The sequence below is a fragment of the Oryx dammah genome, unplaced genomic scaffold (genome assembly GCF_014754425.2).
Source record: "Oryx dammah isolate SB20612 unplaced genomic scaffold, SCBI_Odam_1.1 HiC_scaffold_5, whole genome shotgun sequence".
In the NCBI taxonomy this organism is placed as follows: Eukaryota; Metazoa; Chordata; class Mammalia; order Artiodactyla; family Bovidae; genus Oryx; species Oryx dammah.
The window spans coordinates 103,224,313-103,241,436 of NW_024070189.1; the positions used below are offsets into that span (position 1 = coordinate 103,224,313).

General features: G+C 57.9%; 2 protein-coding genes across 5 annotated transcripts; one reads left to right on the top strand and one right to left on the bottom strand.

The window, feature by feature from the left end:
- The first annotated feature begins 45 nt into the window (after positions 1-45).
- On the top strand, positions 46-7,918 carry DDX49 (DEAD-box helicase 49). Its single transcript, XM_040241207.1, has 13 exons — positions 46-283; positions 1,380-1,503; positions 2,149-2,234; positions 2,324-2,445; positions 3,017-3,204; positions 3,347-3,487; positions 4,431-4,506; positions 4,815-4,891; positions 5,058-5,155; positions 6,334-6,408; positions 7,015-7,103; positions 7,212-7,283; positions 7,382-7,918. Exons 1-13 carry the CDS (start codon positions 169-171, stop codon positions 7,568-7,570), a joined length of 1,452 nt encoding a protein of 483 aa, XP_040097141.1. The 5' UTR covers positions 46-168; the 3' UTR covers positions 7,571-7,918.
- HOMER3 (homer scaffold protein 3) lies at positions 6,759-17,073 on the bottom strand. 4 transcript variants are annotated; one of them, XM_040241220.1, is made up of 10 exons: positions 16,953-17,073; positions 15,171-15,252; positions 14,930-15,086; positions 14,344-14,475; positions 12,588-12,695; positions 11,378-11,499; positions 10,696-10,852; positions 10,253-10,363; positions 10,060-10,143; positions 6,759-8,964 (listed from the first exon to the last, which is right to left on the bottom strand). In XM_040241220.1, the coding sequence occupies exons 2-10, from the start codon at positions 15,182-15,184 to the stop codon at positions 8,773-8,775; spliced, it is 1,077 nt and encodes a 358-aa protein (XP_040097154.1). In that variant the 5' UTR covers positions 15,185-15,252; positions 16,953-17,073; the 3' UTR covers positions 6,759-8,772. The 4 variants fall into 4 exon arrangements, with proteins under 4 accessions (XP_040097154.1, XP_040097157.1, XP_040097156.1 ...); XM_040241223.1 differs by lacking the exon at positions 16,953-17,073 and adding an exon at positions 16,271-16,829; XM_040241222.1 differs by lacking the exon at positions 16,953-17,073 and adding an exon at positions 15,954-16,114 and having other exon boundaries at positions 8,491-8,964.
- Between the last annotated feature and the right edge of the window lie 51 nt (positions 17,074-17,124).

Here is a 17,124-nt window from a genome sequence, read left to right on the forward strand (position 1 = left end):
GTGATTCCGGGAAAACAGGGTAAGGATGTGGTGAGGCTTTGAACTGTGAGTTGGAGAGGGTGGGACCAAGCAGGAGGCCCATCCAATGAACGGTAACGCTTTCTGACGTCATCGACAGGCGCCGGAAGCACCGTTCACACGAGCGCTCGCACTGCCCCGGCTGCGAGGATGGCAGGCTTCGCGGAGCTCGGGCTGTCTTCGTGGCTCGTGGAACAGTGTCGGCAGATGGGTTTGAAGCAGCCCACGCCCGTGCAGCTGGGCTGCATCCCCGCCATCCTGGAGGGTGAGTGTGGCTTGGCCTTTCCAGGAGGCTTCTCCGCTACTGTCGCTTCTCCTGCCTTCTCTCAGCTTTTGCCCACGCGGGTCCCGTGAGGCAAGGGGCAGCCCTGGGCCTTCCGGGCGATCCTGGGTTCCGGAGGACGACTAGGTAATGTTGGCGTTTAGGCTGTACGACTGACTCGCCTGCACAAGTGATATAATCTCTTAAACTTTCGTAGCGTCATCATTTGGGAGGGTTTGATGAATAACTAATAGATAGTACTGGGAAAATTAGATAGAACTTGCTTTACTATCTTCATTTTTCAAATGGCAGTTGAGGTTGTCAAGACTACTGGTAAATCCAGGACTCTGGTCCCTAGACTTTTCTTCTCTCCACCCCTTTGGTCCAGCCCAGTTTTGCCATTAAAGAGACGCCTTCAGGAAGCCTAGGATGTGACAAGTTAAGGCATTAAATAGGGATGAAGAGTCAGTAGGGAGAATAGGATTCAGGTTGGGGGAGGGCATTCTGGACTGAGGAGGACATTCTGAGTTTCCCAAGCTCTGATCCCAGGGAAAGAGTCAAATGAGATTGTGTTTAGTAGCAAGTATCTCAGGTCAAATGGATGTGGGTTCCAGTCCAGGCTGTTACTGGCTGTATGTCCTGGGCAAACCTTTGACTCGTTTCCCCTTCCGTTAAATGGGGACGATGATGGCCTCACTCTCCTTAAATGTGTCAATTACTCTAAATGGAAAGTTGTCATAATGTCTTCAACAGGAAGGGCACAGGCTGGTACTGAGCATATAGTTCTCGTCATTATTGTTAAGTTGCTAAGTCATGCCCAAGTCTTTTGTGGTGCCGTGCACTGTACCCCGTCGGGCTCCTCTGTCCATGGGATTTCCCAGGCAAGAGTATTGGAGCGGGTTGCCATTTCCTTCTCCAGGGGATCTTCCCGACCCAGGGATGGAACTTATGTCTCCTGCACTGGCAGGTGGATTCTCTACCACTGAGTCACCAGGGAAGCCTGAGCATATAGTCATTGCTCGTTAAATGTTAGCTGCTGTAAACTGTGCCTGAGAGAATACCTGTCTGCACCTGTGACGCTGCTGTCTTCTCTGCCCAGGTCGGGACTGCCTGGGCTGTGCCAAGACAGGCAGCGGCAAGACAGCAGCGTTTGTCCTGCCCATCTTGCAGAAGCTGTCTGAGGATCCCTATGGCATCTTTTGCCTCGTCCTGACACCCACCAGGTGAGTCCCACCCCACACACACAGACACATGCCTCTCAGGTGAGTGAACTAGCTGTATGCTCTTGGGCACGTGCCTTTACCTCCTTGAATACACTTGCTATGTGTGCAAAATGGGAACAGAAATTAGCCCAACCCTTAGAGGTGCTGAAGAATTAGCAAGACGGTGCGTGAAAAGTGCTGAGCACAGGGCTTGACTCAGGGCAAGCAGGAAGGCCAGGAAGTAGGCATATGACCAGAGGAAAGGCCTGGACAGAGCTGGAGGCAGAGAGGAGAGGACTTGGCCACTGACCAGCCTCCGACTGGGGGGGTGCGGGTTGGTGGGGGTGGATTAACACTTGGGTCTCGGGCTTTGATGACTGCGGTGTCAAGGCCATTGCTGAGGACGTGGGATGAGGAAAGGCCAGTTTGGGTGGGACTGGCCGAGGACAAGCCGTACTCTGTTCGGGCACCCAGCCTAGTGAGAGGGCAGGAGCCACAGTGGGCTTCCAACGGTCAGTATCAGAACCTTGGTCCAAAGGGGACTGGGAGCCATGGAGGGTGTGTGAACAGGAAGGATGCAAGCAGGAGGCCCTACGGATGGAGACACGAATGAGAGGCAGGCACAGAACCCCTATTGGACTCAGGCTGGCCCGTTCATGCCCACAGGGAGCTGGCCTATCAGATCGCAGAGCAGTTCCGGGTCCTGGGAAAGCCTCTGGGCTTGAAAGACTGCATCATCGTTGGCGGCATGGGTATGGCGGGACCCAAGGAGGCTCTGGGCACGGGACTGCTGCAGCCTCAGACCATCTGCCTAGCCCCACCTCTCGCATTCCACCCACAGACATGGTGGCCCAGGCCCTGGAGCTCTCCCGGAAACCACACGTAGTCATTGCCACACCGGGGCGCCTGGCTGACCACCTCCGCAGCTCTAACACCTTCAGCATAAAGAAGATCCGCTTCCTGGTGAGTCAGCCGGGGGCCCCGATTCATCCATTTGGGAACTGTGTGTCCCGCTGGCCATCCGTTACCACGTCAGGAGTGGTGACAATGACATCTCGGGGACCAACAAAAGGGGGCCTGTCCTAGAAAAGATGGGCTCCCCAGGTGGCTCAGTTGTAGAGAATCCTCCGGCCAACGCAGGAGACGCGGGCTCCATCCCTGGGTGGGGAAAATTCCCTGGAGGAGGAAATGGCAACCCACTCCAGTATTCTTGCCTGGAAAATCCCATGGACAGAGGAGCTGGAGGGCGACAGTCCTTGGGGTTACAAAGGGTTGGCCAAAACTGAGCACGTGTGCATGCACACACTAAAAAAGTTAGTTGAGGGCAGGGCCTCTCTGAGGAGTTAACGTTGAAGCTGAGATGGGCAAGAAAGCAGGCCTCCAAGACCTCAAGGCAGAGCGCTCCAGGGTGCACGTCTGAGCCCAGGAAGGAGGCACATGGAGGAGGCAGGCTGGGCCCCGGGTGGTGGTCAGGCCTCGGACAGCGGCCTCACCCCGGGTCCCCACCCCCTGCCTGCTGCGGCTGATGCTACAGGTGATGGATGAGGCGGACAGGCTGCTGGAGCAGGGCTGCACTGACTTCACCGTCGACCTGGAGGTCATCCTGGCAGCCGTGCCTGCCCGCAGGCAGACACTGCTCTTCAGCGCCACGCTGACCGACACACTGAGGGAGCTTCAGGGCCTGGCCACCAACCAGCCCTTCTTCTGGGAGGCTCAGGCCCCGTGAGTTCATAGCTACTTTCTGGCGGGGGGGGTGGGGCAGGACAAGCGGGAGGTGGGGGTGTCCAACAACCGTCATTGACTGCGGGTGGGGTGGGCATTGACCTCATTCAACAGAAGGGGAAACAAATCTGCCCATGCCCAGGGTGCGTACCGTGGAACAGCTGGACCAGCGCTACCTGCTAGTGCCTGAGAAGGTCAAGGATGCCTACCTGGTCCACCTGATCCAGAACTTCCAGGATGAGCATGAGGACTGGTCTATCATCATCTTCACCAACACGTGCAAGTGAGCATGGGCGGGCCTGCCGCTCCCGTCCCCTGGGCGTTGCTCCCCCTGCGCCTCATGGAGGTCCAGCAGGTGGTCTGCGGTTGGAGGTGTCAGGCACAGGGCCAGTCTTGGCACTCCAGGGCCTCTGCTTCGACCAACAGTTTCAGAGGATTCACTCAAGGAGGCTCAGAGAGGTCAAGCAGTTTGCTAATAAAGTCACCCTCATCAAGACAGAGCCAGGATTTGGGGGTCCTCAGACCTGCCCTTTCCTGGGGGCTCAGATGGTAAAAATCTGTCTGCAGCGCAGGAGACCCAGGTTCAGTCCCTGAGTTTGGAAGACGCTCTGGAGAAGGGAATGGCAACCCACTCCAGTATTCTTTCTCGGAGAATTCCAGGACAGGGGAGCCTGGTGGGCTATAGTCCATGGGGTTGCAAAGAGTCAGACAAGACTGAGGGACTAACACTTTCACTTTTTCAGACCTGCCTTTAACTGGAAGAGCTGAGGGCCTTGGGCCCTCCCCAGGAGACCCCTGCAGCAGCTGGGAAGGCCTTGAAGCAGCCAGTTCGCTGTGGTCTCGGGGGTTCACTGAGGCCCAGCACATCACCCCCACGGCTGTCCTCTCCACAGACCCAGGGATTTCAAAATCCTTTGATGTATTTGGGGAGAGCATCAGGGAGCTGTAGGCTAGTCTAGCCTGAGCCAGCGTAGAAGGGCAGCCCACAGCACGTGGAGGAGACCTCCTGACCACTGCCCCCCAAGAATTTCTTGGGCTACCAGAAGAGAAAAGGCTGGACGTAGAGCACTCTCTTGTTGGCTTAAGCCAGGGAAGGGGTCAGCAGGCAGGACGTGGCACCCCTCCTTCTCCTTCCCCAGTCATGCAGGGCCACTTCTAGAGGTCTTGGGGCGGGGAGGCGGGGGCAGAGCACCTTCCCAGGACCAACAGCCTGTCCTTCCCACCAGGACCTGCCAGATCCTGTGCATGATGCTACGCAAGTTCAACTTCCCCACCGTGGCTCTGCATTCCATGATGAAACAGGTGAGGAGCCAGGCGGCCACCCAGAGCCCTCCCCGACCTGCCTCGCACTGGGGACTCCTCCCGGCCCCTGGGCTTTTGCTCAGGCCCTCTCCTCTGCCTGGAACACTCTTCCTGCCACCCTATCTGCCCCATTCTGGCCTCCTCCAGGTCATCTCCCTCGCTGGACTGTGAGCCCCTTGAGCACAGAGACTGTCCTGGCCTCTGCTGTGCGTGTCCCCAGGCCTCACACAGTAAGCATAAACTCTGAAACATTGCTTGGAATGCTACCTGATAACCCCCCACCCCAATTCTCTCCCAATTTGGCACAGAAAGAACGCTTCGCCGCCCTGGCCAAGTTCAAGTCCAGCATCTACCGGATCCTGATCGCGACAGACGTGGCCTCCCGGTGAGCGGCTCCAGGGTGCTCCCTCCCTGACGGTGGCCCCCACAAAAGGGCCAGAGAGGGAGGGCTGGCTTCAGGCAGCCCCAGCTTCACCGCCGAGTGGCCTTGGGTGAGTCCCAACCTCGGTTTCCCCGCGTGGCCAGAGGCGCTGACTTACCTCTGCCTCCAGGGGCCTGGACATTCCCACTGTGCAGGTGGTCATCAACCATAACACCCCCGGGCTCCCAAAGATCTACATCCACCGGGTTGGCCGGACAGCCCGCGCAGGTGAGCAGACAGGGCGGGGCAGCCTTTGGGCACCCAGGGCAGGCAGGAGGGTGGTGGGGCATGGGAGGGCCACAGGCTGCAGGTGAGAGAGACTAGAGGTAGTGCTTGCAAGCTGGGGGAATCCTCCTTTCAGAACCACTGGTGGGGACTTCCCTGGCAGTCCAGTGTTTCAGACTCTGCGTTTCCCATGCAGGGGGCACAGGTTTGATCCCTTGTTGGGGAAGATCCCGCACACCACAGCCAAAAAACCCCCCAAAACAAACAAAAAGACATAGATGAGGGTGCTGTGTCTTCTCCACATACATGATCCAGGCAGCACTGAACTGTCCCCTGGGGACACGGCACACACAACCCCCTCCCCACCACTACCTCTTGCCTCACTCGAGCCCCCTTCGCCTGTCAGGGCTGGCTGTCCTAGCCCAGCAGCAAACAGGTGTACGGGTCCTGATGGGTAAGATGCTGCCCTGTGGGATTCAGCGTTCAAGTTCAACCACTTGCTGTGACTCCCGGTAGGAGCCTTGTGTCTGCTCCTTAGCCCCACCCGGAAGGGGCACAGAGTCCGGGAGATTTTCTCACACCTGGAGTGGGCACAGCCATGGTTTCTGGGGCCAGACTGGCCCTTCTCTCCTGCTCTGTGGCCTCAGGTCAGTCACATCAGGTCTCTGGGCCCCCACCACCTCATCCAACAATGGGTAACATGAATGTGACGCCTGTTTGGGGCCGCCCTGAGGGTCTCAGGCATGGTCAGCTCCGAGGGCTGTTCTAGCGCATTGTCTCATGGAAGCCGGGAACAGAGAAGGTGGCATGTAGGCTTTGGAGCTGAAGCCTGTCTGGGCTTCCTGCTGACAGAACTGGGCTTGAGCTCCCTGGCAGCCACACCGAAAAGGGAAATCAGCCACATCGCCAGCCCATGATTAAGGCCAAGCTGGGAGGAGAGCTGCCTTTCCCTGGAGTCCTGCCGCTCCCCTGGGACAGATCTGCCTGCCACACAGAGGTCAAGCAGGGGGCTGAGACCTGACGCTCTAAGCTTCCTTCGTTTCCACTCATTCCTCCACCCACTGAGCTCCTGTACAGTTCCCCTTGATCACGAGGAGCTCTGAGCCGCCCAGCGGTCAGGACCTGCTTGTATCGGCCCCTTCTCCTGGCCTCCAGCACACAGTCTGGGTGTGTCCCCACAGGGCGGCAGGGACAGGCCATCACGCTGGTGACACAGTATGACATCCACCTGGTTCACGCCATCGAGGAGCAGATCAGTGAGTGGGGTGGGGAAGGGAGGGTGGTGCCTCCGGGTGAGATATCCACTCACTCTGTCAATGCCTGCCTGTCTGCTCATGTGAAGAGGCTTAAACTTCACTTTCCTTCCTACGCAACCCCCGTAGAAGTTTCTTTGGCCCAGCAATTGAAGCAGAAACTCCATCATGGCCTCCAGCAGCCGAAAACCACAACTGATGGGAAGGGATTTTGGTTTCTCAGACCAGAGTGTGTGGGTGGTCCCTGCAGATGAGTCAGAAGCCCCAGAGCTATGGCCTAGGCAGGTTTTTAAAAATCCCCTTGGGTGGACCGAGAAGCTCTGGGGCATCTCCAACCACTGCACAGACTGTCCTGCGATTCAGAAACATCTTGACTTTAATGGACACTGTTTTCAGAAAAAACAACTCCTAATCAAATTCATAGTGTTGTTAACAACCAGAAAGAGAGAGCAATCTGTACCTAGCTCTTGCCCACCTGATCTTTATCTGATATGACTCCGTATGGCCTTGCGTGCCCTGCTGCATGGCAAGCTACATGTTGAAATCTCTCCCTGTGGTGCCTGCCCTTCCCTGCCCCCTCTCAACTCCAGGCCCCTGCTGTCCCCACAGAGAAGAAGCTGGAGGAGTTCCCAGTGGAGGAAGCCCAGGTCCTACAGATCCTCACACAGGTCAACGTGGTGCGGAGGGAGTGTGAGATTGTGAGTGTCAGGGAAGGGGCTCGTCCTCAGGGACCCAGGGTGCTTCCTTGAAGGTGGCAACCCCCATGATGGTCTCGCCCTTCCCCTACTCTTTCCCCCTCTGCCCAGAAACTGGAGGCAGCCAACTTCGATGAAAAGAAGGAGATTAACAAGAGGAAGCAGATGATTCTGGAGGGGAAGGTGAGGGCTGGCTGAGCCGTCTGTGTGGTAGGGGCACGGCGCAAGGGTCCCCAGGGAGGATGCTCAGCTTAGCCACCTTCTGGTCCTGCCCATGCCAGGACCCCGACCTGGAGGCGAAGCGCAAGGCCGAGCTGGCCAAGATCAAGCAGAAGAACCGGCGCTTCAAGGAGAAAGTGGAGCAGACACTGCAGCGGCAAAAGGCCAGCAGGGCTGACCGCAGGGGGCGCCCACCCAGGGCCCGGCCCGAGGCCTCCTTGTCCCCAGCACCCACTCAGGGTCCAGCCTGAGTTCCGCACAGCACCCACTTGCCCAGCCTGGGACTCCTTCATCAAGCTGAGGGTGGGAGCACCTTCCCCCTGAGGACAGAACCCTCTCCCAGCCCGCCCAGTGCCCCTCAGCAGAGCCCGTTGACACACACGTACAGTGCACAGCCCACTCTGCAGCCTCTGGTGGCCCCTTTTCAGAGCCTTGGCCAAGAGGCAAGCTGCTGACGAAGAAAGAACACTGGCTGTGAGGTTGGGCCCCGGTCCACCTGGGGCACAGTGACCCCAGCCCAGGGTCACCCTGGATGTGCGATGAGCAAAGGTGTGTCACTTGCAGGAGGTGCTTAATAAATGAGGCTTTTAGCTTCTGCAGTCTGACTCTGGGGAGCAGGGGCAGTGAGAAGAGGGTGTGGCTGCCTGTGCTTCTCAAGTCCCCCGGAACATCATGTTGCCACCCCACCCACTAGTTCTTTTCTGTCGGGTCAGGCCCAAAGCTTTGGACTGTAGTGTTGACCATTCCAGCCGAGTCACCTTGGGTGGGTGAAGTCCCTTATATGGGCCTCAGTTTCCTCATCTGGAAAATGGGTATAGCAACCAGTCTACTATTCAGATGTAGACATGATGTTTTGGAGAGATTGTTTCCATGCCTAGTGAACACAGCCACATTCTAGGAGCTTCCTCACTTGCCCACTTGGTTGTATTTGGCGTTTGTGGCTAGAGTGAAGTGAAAGGGGGGGGATTAATCAGGGTCCACATTAGTCCAAGGTGGTCCAGACAACATGGGCAGGGCTTAAGGAGATGGGGAAGCAGAGCCATGTGTCCTGGGCACGGTCCCTCGGGCTTTCTGAACCTTGCACTCCAGGTGGCTTACCAGGCCGAGGGCAGATGGATGGAGGGCCCAGTGCTGGTGGTTGGGTATACCCGGGCTGCTCAGACACCACACACACAGCCACGCTTAGAAATGTAATTTGGGCACCAGCACGCGCCCTGGGGAGTCTAGAAATTCTACACAATGAAAAGCTCAAAAACAGCCTCTGAGCTGTGAACAGCCAGGGCTGGCTGGAGTCCTGTGGACAAGCCCTCCCCAGGCTGAGTTGGGCCCCAGTCCCTTCCACGGGGCTCGGCCCACCGTGCCGCCTGCGGCCTGGCCTGTGCCCCAGGCGGAGCCGTTTGTGTAAAACCAGCTCCCACAGGCCCCTTCCTCTATGCAGACTCAGAGGCTGGACTCAGGGTGCGCCCTCGGCCAGGCGGGCCAGCCCTTCCCGCAGCTCGCTCAGCTCAAACAGCCTGACGTCCAGCAGCTGCGCAGCCCGGCCCACCTCGGCCCGCGCCCGCTCCCGCTCGACCCGGGCCTCCTCCAGGCTGCGCTCCGTGGCCCGCAGCTGGTGCTCCAGCTCTGCGTTTCGGGTTTCCAGGTCCTACAGGGAGAGGGCAGGAAGTGTTGGGGGCCCCAGTAAGTCTCAAGGGTCCAGCATCTCAAAGCAGGTGCTGGGGACCACAGCCCCCACTCTGGGCCAAACTGTTCCTGTCTGCTGGCTTTCTCCCAGCTACCTGTACCCAAGACACTCCGTGGTCCCCCAGCCAATTTGAACTGACCACATTCCTCCTCAAAATCCTGTCACCCATTGTTCTGGGAATGAAATTCAGACCCCTCCCTCTCCTTGCTCATTCCTGCTCAGCCTTTCTGGCTTCCTTGAATACTTTCTCCCCACCTCAGGGCCTCTGCATTTGCTGTGCAGGCTGCCCAGGAGACAACAGGGAGCATTCCCTCAAATACTCTCTGGGGGCACCAGACCCTTTAACTTCTCCACTTGCTGGACTCACAGGACATGCCCCTATGAACGTTCCTCAGATAAAGTCTTCAGCGAAAGCCAGGCCAGCCACTGCTGGTGCTGCTGCTTAGTCGCTTTAATCGTGTCCGACTTTGTGCGACCCCACAGAAGGCAGCCCACGAGGCTCCCCCATCCCTGGGATTCTCCAGGCAAGAACACTGGAGTAGGTTGCCATTTCCTTCTCCAGTGCATGAAAGTGAAAGTGAAGACGCTCAGTCGTATCCAACTCTTAGCGACCCCATGGACTGCAGCCCACCAGGCTCCTCCGTCCATGGGATTTTCCAGGCAAGAGTACTGGAGTGGATTGCCATTGCCTTCTCTGAGGCCAGCCACATCTGGGTACAAATGCAAGCTTCTGGCCTCAGACGGGGATGTGAGAGGATTTGATAGGGGTCAAGAATGAAACTTCAACAGAGACTCAAAAACTGCTTGTTGAATGAATGGAAGATGAAACATTGTCCTAATAACCATCATTGACTCAGTCCTTCCATGCACCTGGTCATCTGAATCGTTCACAACCTTAGATGTCTTCCTGACTCCATTTATAGGTGAAGAAACAGAGGTTCAGGAAGGCCCACGGCTGCCCAGAACCCGTGGGAAGGGAAGATCATGTCCGTCCCATACCAGGGACTGGCTGCCACGGGTAGTCACTCCACCCCACCACACAGCAACCACACATACCTGCACCTTCTGCTGTGTCTCCTCGCGTTCGGTGTCTGCGGCCTCACGGGATCCACTAGTCTGGCTCCTCAGGGTCTGGATCTCCTGGTGGAAAAGTTCCCAGAATCTGTTCTGCGGTCCTTGGCTCCCCCGCGGGAGATCAAGGAAGGCAAGGCCCGAGGAAGCACACATGCATACAGGTGCGTTCACACACCTGGTCTTTAGTTTGCACTAGTGCCTCCAGCTGCTCCAATGACTGGCCGGGTCCCTCCTTCTCACTGCCTGCAGGTGGCTCCGCCGCGGCCTGGGCTTCCAGCTCAGCCACCTGTGCAGACAGGAAGGTCAGTCCCGGATGGCGCAGTCTGTACTCTCCCCACCCCGGGGATACGCCTCCTGGTCAGTCAAGCCCAGGACTGGGAACTCATCCCTTCAATCCGGGCCACTACCTCACCTCTGGCAGGTAGGACTCTAGGGTCTGACGACCCTCTGTGGCCGACAGTACTTCAGACTCATACTACAGAGCAAGAAACTAAGGCTCTGGGAAGTGACGTGCCGAGATCACACATCCAGCCAGTTGAACCCACACAAATAGGAGGCACGGCCTTCACAGTGACCCTTGGGCCACTTGGGGTCTTCGGGAGGGTGGGGCTTCCTCACCCGCTGCCGCAGCCTCTCAGCCTCTGCTCGCTGGGCCTCCAGCTGTTGCCTCCACTGGGCGGCGGCCGCGTTGGCCTCTCGCAGGGCGCCGGCCAACTTGTTGTTACTGTCCTGCAGAGCGAAGAACTCGGCCTCCCACTGCACCTCGCCCACGGAGCTGCGAGAGCGCCAGAGTCGGCAGAGGGCAGGGCGGGGCCTCACTGGGCCGGGGGCGGGGCGGAGGCGGGGCTGGGGCTGGGGCGGTGCTATGGGCGGGGTCAAGAGACCTCGAGACAAGGGGGTGGGGACGTCCCGGGGAGGCGGGGTCTTCCCGGGAGGTGGGGTCAGAGTAGGCCCTTGTGTGTCCGCTCTGCGAGACACAGTCCGCATGGAGAGCAGTACCAACCCATGGGATGTGGACAGAACCGGGTGGTGGGGAGGCACCCGTGGGTTTAGAATTAGCTGCGGGAGGTGTGGACGGGCCAGGGTTAGCCCCGAGGAATGGATGAGGCAAGCGGGGTCGGCTCTGGAAGGGGCGTAATCTGGGTGTCTCCTCTCCAACCCAGGCCTGCACTGGGACCCCAGGCCTGGATCCACTGTCAGATTGCGCCACTTGAACGAGTCCCAGCCGTCTCTGAGAGCCTCCTCTCGCCTCCCCCCCTTTCGTCCTGTCTCGCTCCTGCGCCCTGTGCTACCCTCTCACCCTTCCGAGAGCATCTTTTTGAGCCGCTCGCGTTCAGTGGGGCCCGGGGCATCCGCGCTCTGGCTGCGGAATAGCTTCTCATCGCCGGGGCCATTGGCGCTGACGAGGGGGCTCGGAGGCACCTGAGGGCATGGATAGAAGTGAAGTCACAGTAGGGCGTGGCTTCAGTCAAGGGCCAGTTAGGTCGTGGTTGGGGTCAGGGCTGATGTCAGGGGTCATGACTGAGAGGGCGCAGGAGGTCCTTCCCAGCACTGGGATCCAATCGTTCCTCTCCCCTCCTCACCCACCATCCATGGCCTCCACATTGGTCCTGGGCTGTAGTTTGGCGCCCTGTCCCGCCTCCTTGCCTGCTGGGCTCTCATCAACCCACCAGCAACAAACCTAATGCAGGCTAGCCTAAACCCAGGGAGACAGATACTCATAATCTGCAAATCGGGGAGCAATCTGAAGCCTCGGTGCTCTTCCCTCACCGCAACGACCTTTCCTGGGGCCAAATTTCAACAGCTATTTAAAATTCCTACGGGAAACCTACTCCATTAGGCTAAATTCATTATGAATCCACCTGGTGCCTGGACCACAGTCCTGAGGGCAGGGACCAACCTGCTTCTTTTATCTTAAGCCCTGTGCCCAGTCCTGGGCCTGGCACACAGTAGGTGGTCAGTAAATGACGTTGAATAGGTTAGTGGGGGGAAGTGCTCAGGGACAGTTTTCACCCCACCCCACTACTTAGGGCTTCCCAGGTGGCTCAGTGGTAAAGAACCCGCCTGCCAGGGCAGGAGACATAAGAGACGCAGGTTCGATACCCCTGGGGTGGGAAGATCCCCTGGAGGAGGGCATGGCAACCCACTCTGGTATTCTTGCCTGAAGAATCCCATGAACAGAGAAGCCTGGCGGACTACAGTTCATAGGGTCACAAAGAGGTGGACGCGACTGAAACGACAGTACGCAAGCATGCACCACCACTTAGCCATTTCAGCTTTCACATTTCCACGCTGCCACGTGAGCTGGCTTTCTGGCCTTCCTTTATCTAACGTTCAGGCAGGCACATGACATACCCCCACGGCACCCACGGCACCCACAACCCTTCTCCACGGTCCCTCCCTTGGCTCTAGTTTTACACCATCAGTGAGCATTTGGTCCTGAGCACTGGCATAGCGTTTGGACCCCTCCGCTCCATAGCAGTCGAGTTCCTGGGACAAGGAGTGCTGACCTGGTGGGCACTGAGCCCCAGCGCTGGACTGGTGAGTTCTCCCCCATCCTGAGATTTCTCCCGTGCTAGCCTTGCTGCTTCCTTCACTTCCTGGAACTTCTCAGCAAACTGAGGGTTGAGGGATAGAACAGTCAACAAACTCCCAGCCCCCTTCCACCAGGGCCGCACCACATGACTCCCACCCAGCACCAGCTCTGTCACTTTGGAAGAGAGGGAAGAAGGCTTGGAAAATGATGCCCAAGAAGCAGGTATCCGGCTAGAGGGCAGGGGTGGGGTGTTCACGGAGGCCACCTTGAGAAAGAGATCCCCTTTCCGCCTCAATCAGCTTATCTCAGTAAGGAGAGCCTCAGGTGGGTGCTAATCTGTCTTTCGTGCCTGGGACGCTTGTGAATATCCTTTGTGACAAAGAGAAAGCAGGTCTTGGACTTGGAGCCTCTGACAGGCACCTGCAGCCAGTGGGAAAGTAATCCCCCTGTTCTCATTTTTGTCATAGTTTACATTAATCTCCCATACCTGTTTTCCAGCTAGAGTAGGATACACTTTATTTTTTTCCATTTTATTTATTTATTTTTGGCTGCGCCAAGTGGATTGTGGGATCTCAGTTCCCTGACCAGGCATTGAACCTGGACCATGGCAGTGAAAGCCTGGAATTCTAACCACTAGGCCACCAGGGAGCCTTTTTAAAAAATTTTTGTTTATGTATTTATTTATTTTGGGTTGTACTGGGTCTTCATTGCTGCTTAGACTTTTCTCTGGTTGCAGCGAGCAAGGGCTCCTCTCTGGTTGCGGTGCACAGGCTTCCCATTGCAGCTTCTCTTGTTGCAGAGCACAGGCTCTAGGGCACGTGGGCTCAGCAGTTGCAGCTCCCGGGCTCTAGAGCACAGGACCCATAGTTACGGCGCACAGGCTTCCTTGCTCTGCAGCATCTAACATCTTCCCGGTCCAGGGATTGAACCCGTTTCTCCTGCATTGGCAGGTAGAGTCTTTACCACTGAGCCACCAAGGAAGCCCCCAACATTTTTAAATTTTAAAATAAATTTCCTTAGCTTGAAAGTAATTTTTAAAATATTTATAGATATACACCCCTTTGGGTTGTGCAAAGCGGCCAGTGCAATTCACTGGGGGTATGGGGGGTAGGTAGTGTTTTCAAAAACTGTTCCAGGATTTCTCTGGTGGTCCAGTGGTTAAGACTCCACACTTCCAGTGCAGGGGGTGCAATCCTCAGGTGGGGAACAAAGATCCCATATGCCACATGGCGTGGCCAAAAAAAAAGTCCCAAGAGCAACAGAATACTCATATGTGAAAAAAATACTCCTACTTTATACCGCCCGCAGAAATTAATTCAAGATCTAAATTTGAAAGGGAAACTAATGCTTCTAGAAGAAAAGAGAAGAAAAGCATCTCAGAGAGCATGAACCATACAGGGAAACAATTCATAAGACAATGCCGAATTCTAGAAACAGCAGAGGGTGGAAGGAGGTGGTAATGAAGGTAGTGCCAGGAGTGTGGGGAAGCACTCAGCCCATCAAAGGCACCCAGAGAGGAGCAGGGTGTGTTCAAAATCAAAGCAGGTGGCCAACTGAGCTGGGATGTGGACCAGGGAAGTGGGAAGGGGCTATAGGCTGGTCCAACTCTGTATGCCCATTCTGTAGCTGGAAAGATGGAGGCCTAGCATCTGTCCAGGGTCCCCCAGTACACACAAGAGAAGACCCAACCCCAGCCCTGCTCCTCCCACCATGTACCCCCGCAGGCCCACCTGAGTCAGATGCTGTTCAGAAGCAAAGCCAAGCCCATAGACAGTGTTGGCGCGACTGTCTGCCCACTGTCCAAACTTCTGGGAGGTTTTGGTAAAGGTCATGTTGGGAGTGACAGTGCTGTTGATGATGGCCTGGGGGAAGGTGAGGTCGGGGAGAAAAGTTCATGGGTGATGGAACTGGTAATAATCAATAGGAAATCCCCAGAGAAAATTGCCTTCTATTAGTCCTTCTGTGCTAAGTCGCTTTAGTCCTGTCCGACTCTTTGCAACTTTATGGACTATAGCCCACCAGGCTCCTCTGTCCATGGGATTCTCCAGCAAGAGAATAGGAGTGGGTTGCCATGCCCTCCTCCAGGGGATCTTCCTGACCCAGGGGTCAAATGTATGTCTCTTACGTCTCCTGCATCAGCAGGTGGATTCTTTACCACTAGCACCACTTGGCTTGAGCCATTTCAGGAGGAAGATGGAGACCCAGAAAAATTCAGAGTATCCCCTGGCCCCCAAGACGCACAGCAAGGCAGCAAACGGACCCAGTCCTGTCCTGGGATCCTTGGCCCCTGCCACCCCACCCAGGCCCCACCAGGACCTTGGCACCCCCAAGGCTGATGATTCGGTAGACATTGCGGGTGGCATCGTAAAAGTAGGAGACAGTGAGTGCGTGTTTGCCCGCAGGGATCCAGTTCCGCTTGGTGGCCGGGTCGATCTGGAACACGTGTGCCCGTGTGCTGAAGATGGGCTGCTCCCTGTGTGGGGAGAGGGTGCTCAGTGGGGGCCAAACACACCCACCCCCAGGACTCAGGGTCAAGCTGGCAGAAGCAGGGGCTCACCTGGCTGTGGACATTGGTCAGGCTGGTCTGGGTGGGCTCCAAGCAGCAGCCAGTGGGATGGTAGGAACTGCTGGTTTGGCCTCTGGAGGGAGAGGGGGTTTGTGAGTGTCCCCCGGGCCAGGATGAGGGAGGCCAAGCACGTCCAACCCCACGTACACCATTCACAGAAGCTCGACCCCAAAGTGGAGGGAATGTAGCCCGCCAGGCTCCTCCATCCATGGAAGTCTCCAGGCAACAATACTGGAGTGGGTAGCCATTCCCTCTTCCAGGGGATCTTCCCAACCCAGAGATCAAACCTGGGCCTCCTGCACTGCAGGAAGACTCTTGACCATCTGAGCCGCCAGAGGCCATCTCCTGCCCTGAGAGTTGCAGGAACATCCTCCAGACGGAGATGGCCTCTGACAGGAGCCAGGTGGTACCTGATATCCCGAGCATAAACCTCGCATCTTCCTGCTTACAGGACTCCCAGTGAAGTCTTCTCTATCTCCGGGCTGGGCCGAGGAGGCCAAGGCCCATTCCCCTTCAGCACCTTCTGACAAAGTCATTTAGCACTCTTCAAAGCAGGGCCTCCATCAAAAGAGTGGGGCGTTACCGGGTGCCTACTGGGAGACCTGTCCCCCAGAGGACCCCCAAGGAAACCCCTCAGCTTCCACTCTAGAGCAGAGGCACACCTTGGAGTCAAAGTCCAAAACTCCCCAGGGAGCCTGCAGCCTAGTTAAAGAGACAAGATGCGGCTGAACAGATCCACCGTGGTGGCCTCCCATCACCACTGAATCCCAGTACTTGCGGCTGGGCAGGAACCAGGTCCTGGAGAGACCCGGGGGAGGGCAGGCAGGCCGAGGGAAGGGAGGCCCGGACTCCGTAGCCCCCGTGGTCAGAGAGGGGAGTGCACCCCATCCCTTCTGGGCAGCTGCTGTCCTGGTCACAGGGTCTGAAACCGGAGCTCGGGGTGGGGGAGGGGCGGTGACTTTGGCCGGCCTTGGGGGTGGGTCCCGGGTCGAGCCGGGGTTCCGGGGGCGCAGGGGTCTCAGACACTCAGGTCCCTCCTGCCCGTCTGGACGCTCCTGCCACGACTTCTTGCACTGGGGAAAGTTACTCACCAACTAGTCATGCGCCTCGGACGCCGCCGGCCGCGGGGCTCCCCAAGGGGAGCCCGACCGCGCCCGGTGTCCGGGATCCAACACTGCGTTCGGTGGTCGAAGCCCCACCCCACGAGCCCCAGTCCAGGGGATCGGATATTCATTCGGGATCAAGACCCCACCCGCGTCAGGACCAGGACGCCCCAACTTCAGGAAGTGTCGCCCCCAGCCCTGGAACTTCCAAGATCCCTTGCCACGGCCCTCCAACACTCCGGGTCCAGAACTTCGGGGACACGTTATCTACCTCCTGCAACCGCAGGTCCAGAACTTAGGGGATCCTTAGCGCTGTCCCTGACTCCTGAACTTCGGGGACCCCCTGCCACCCTTCCATCCCCAGGTCGGGAATTTCGGGGTTCCCTCGGGTCGCCCCTCCACCCCAGGTCCGGAACTTCTGAGACACCTTCACAGGCTTCTCCAACGACGGGGCCGGAACTTCAGAACCCCCTCCCGATGTCCCCTCCCTGACCCCGACTCCGGAACTTCGGGGTCCCCTGCCCTCTCAAGCTCTGGCACTTCGGGGCTCCCCCAGCCGCCCCCGGCCTCCGTATCCCGAACTTCGGAGACCCCCCCAGCACCCTCTCCGGGGTTCTCGAACTTCGGGGCCCCCCGCACCCCCAGCGCTGGCTCGCTTGGCCGGGCTCACCCTGCCGGCTCGGCGCCCCGCAAGTGTCCGGGCGCGAGACGGGTGCCGCCCCGCGGCGCCGACTCCCCGCAGCCCGGCGCCCCGCTCGCTCGCTGGCTCCGGGGCCCGCGCCCTCCGCGCCGCCCTCCGCGCCGCCCGCGCCTTTGTCTGCGCCGCCGCCGCCGCCGCCCGC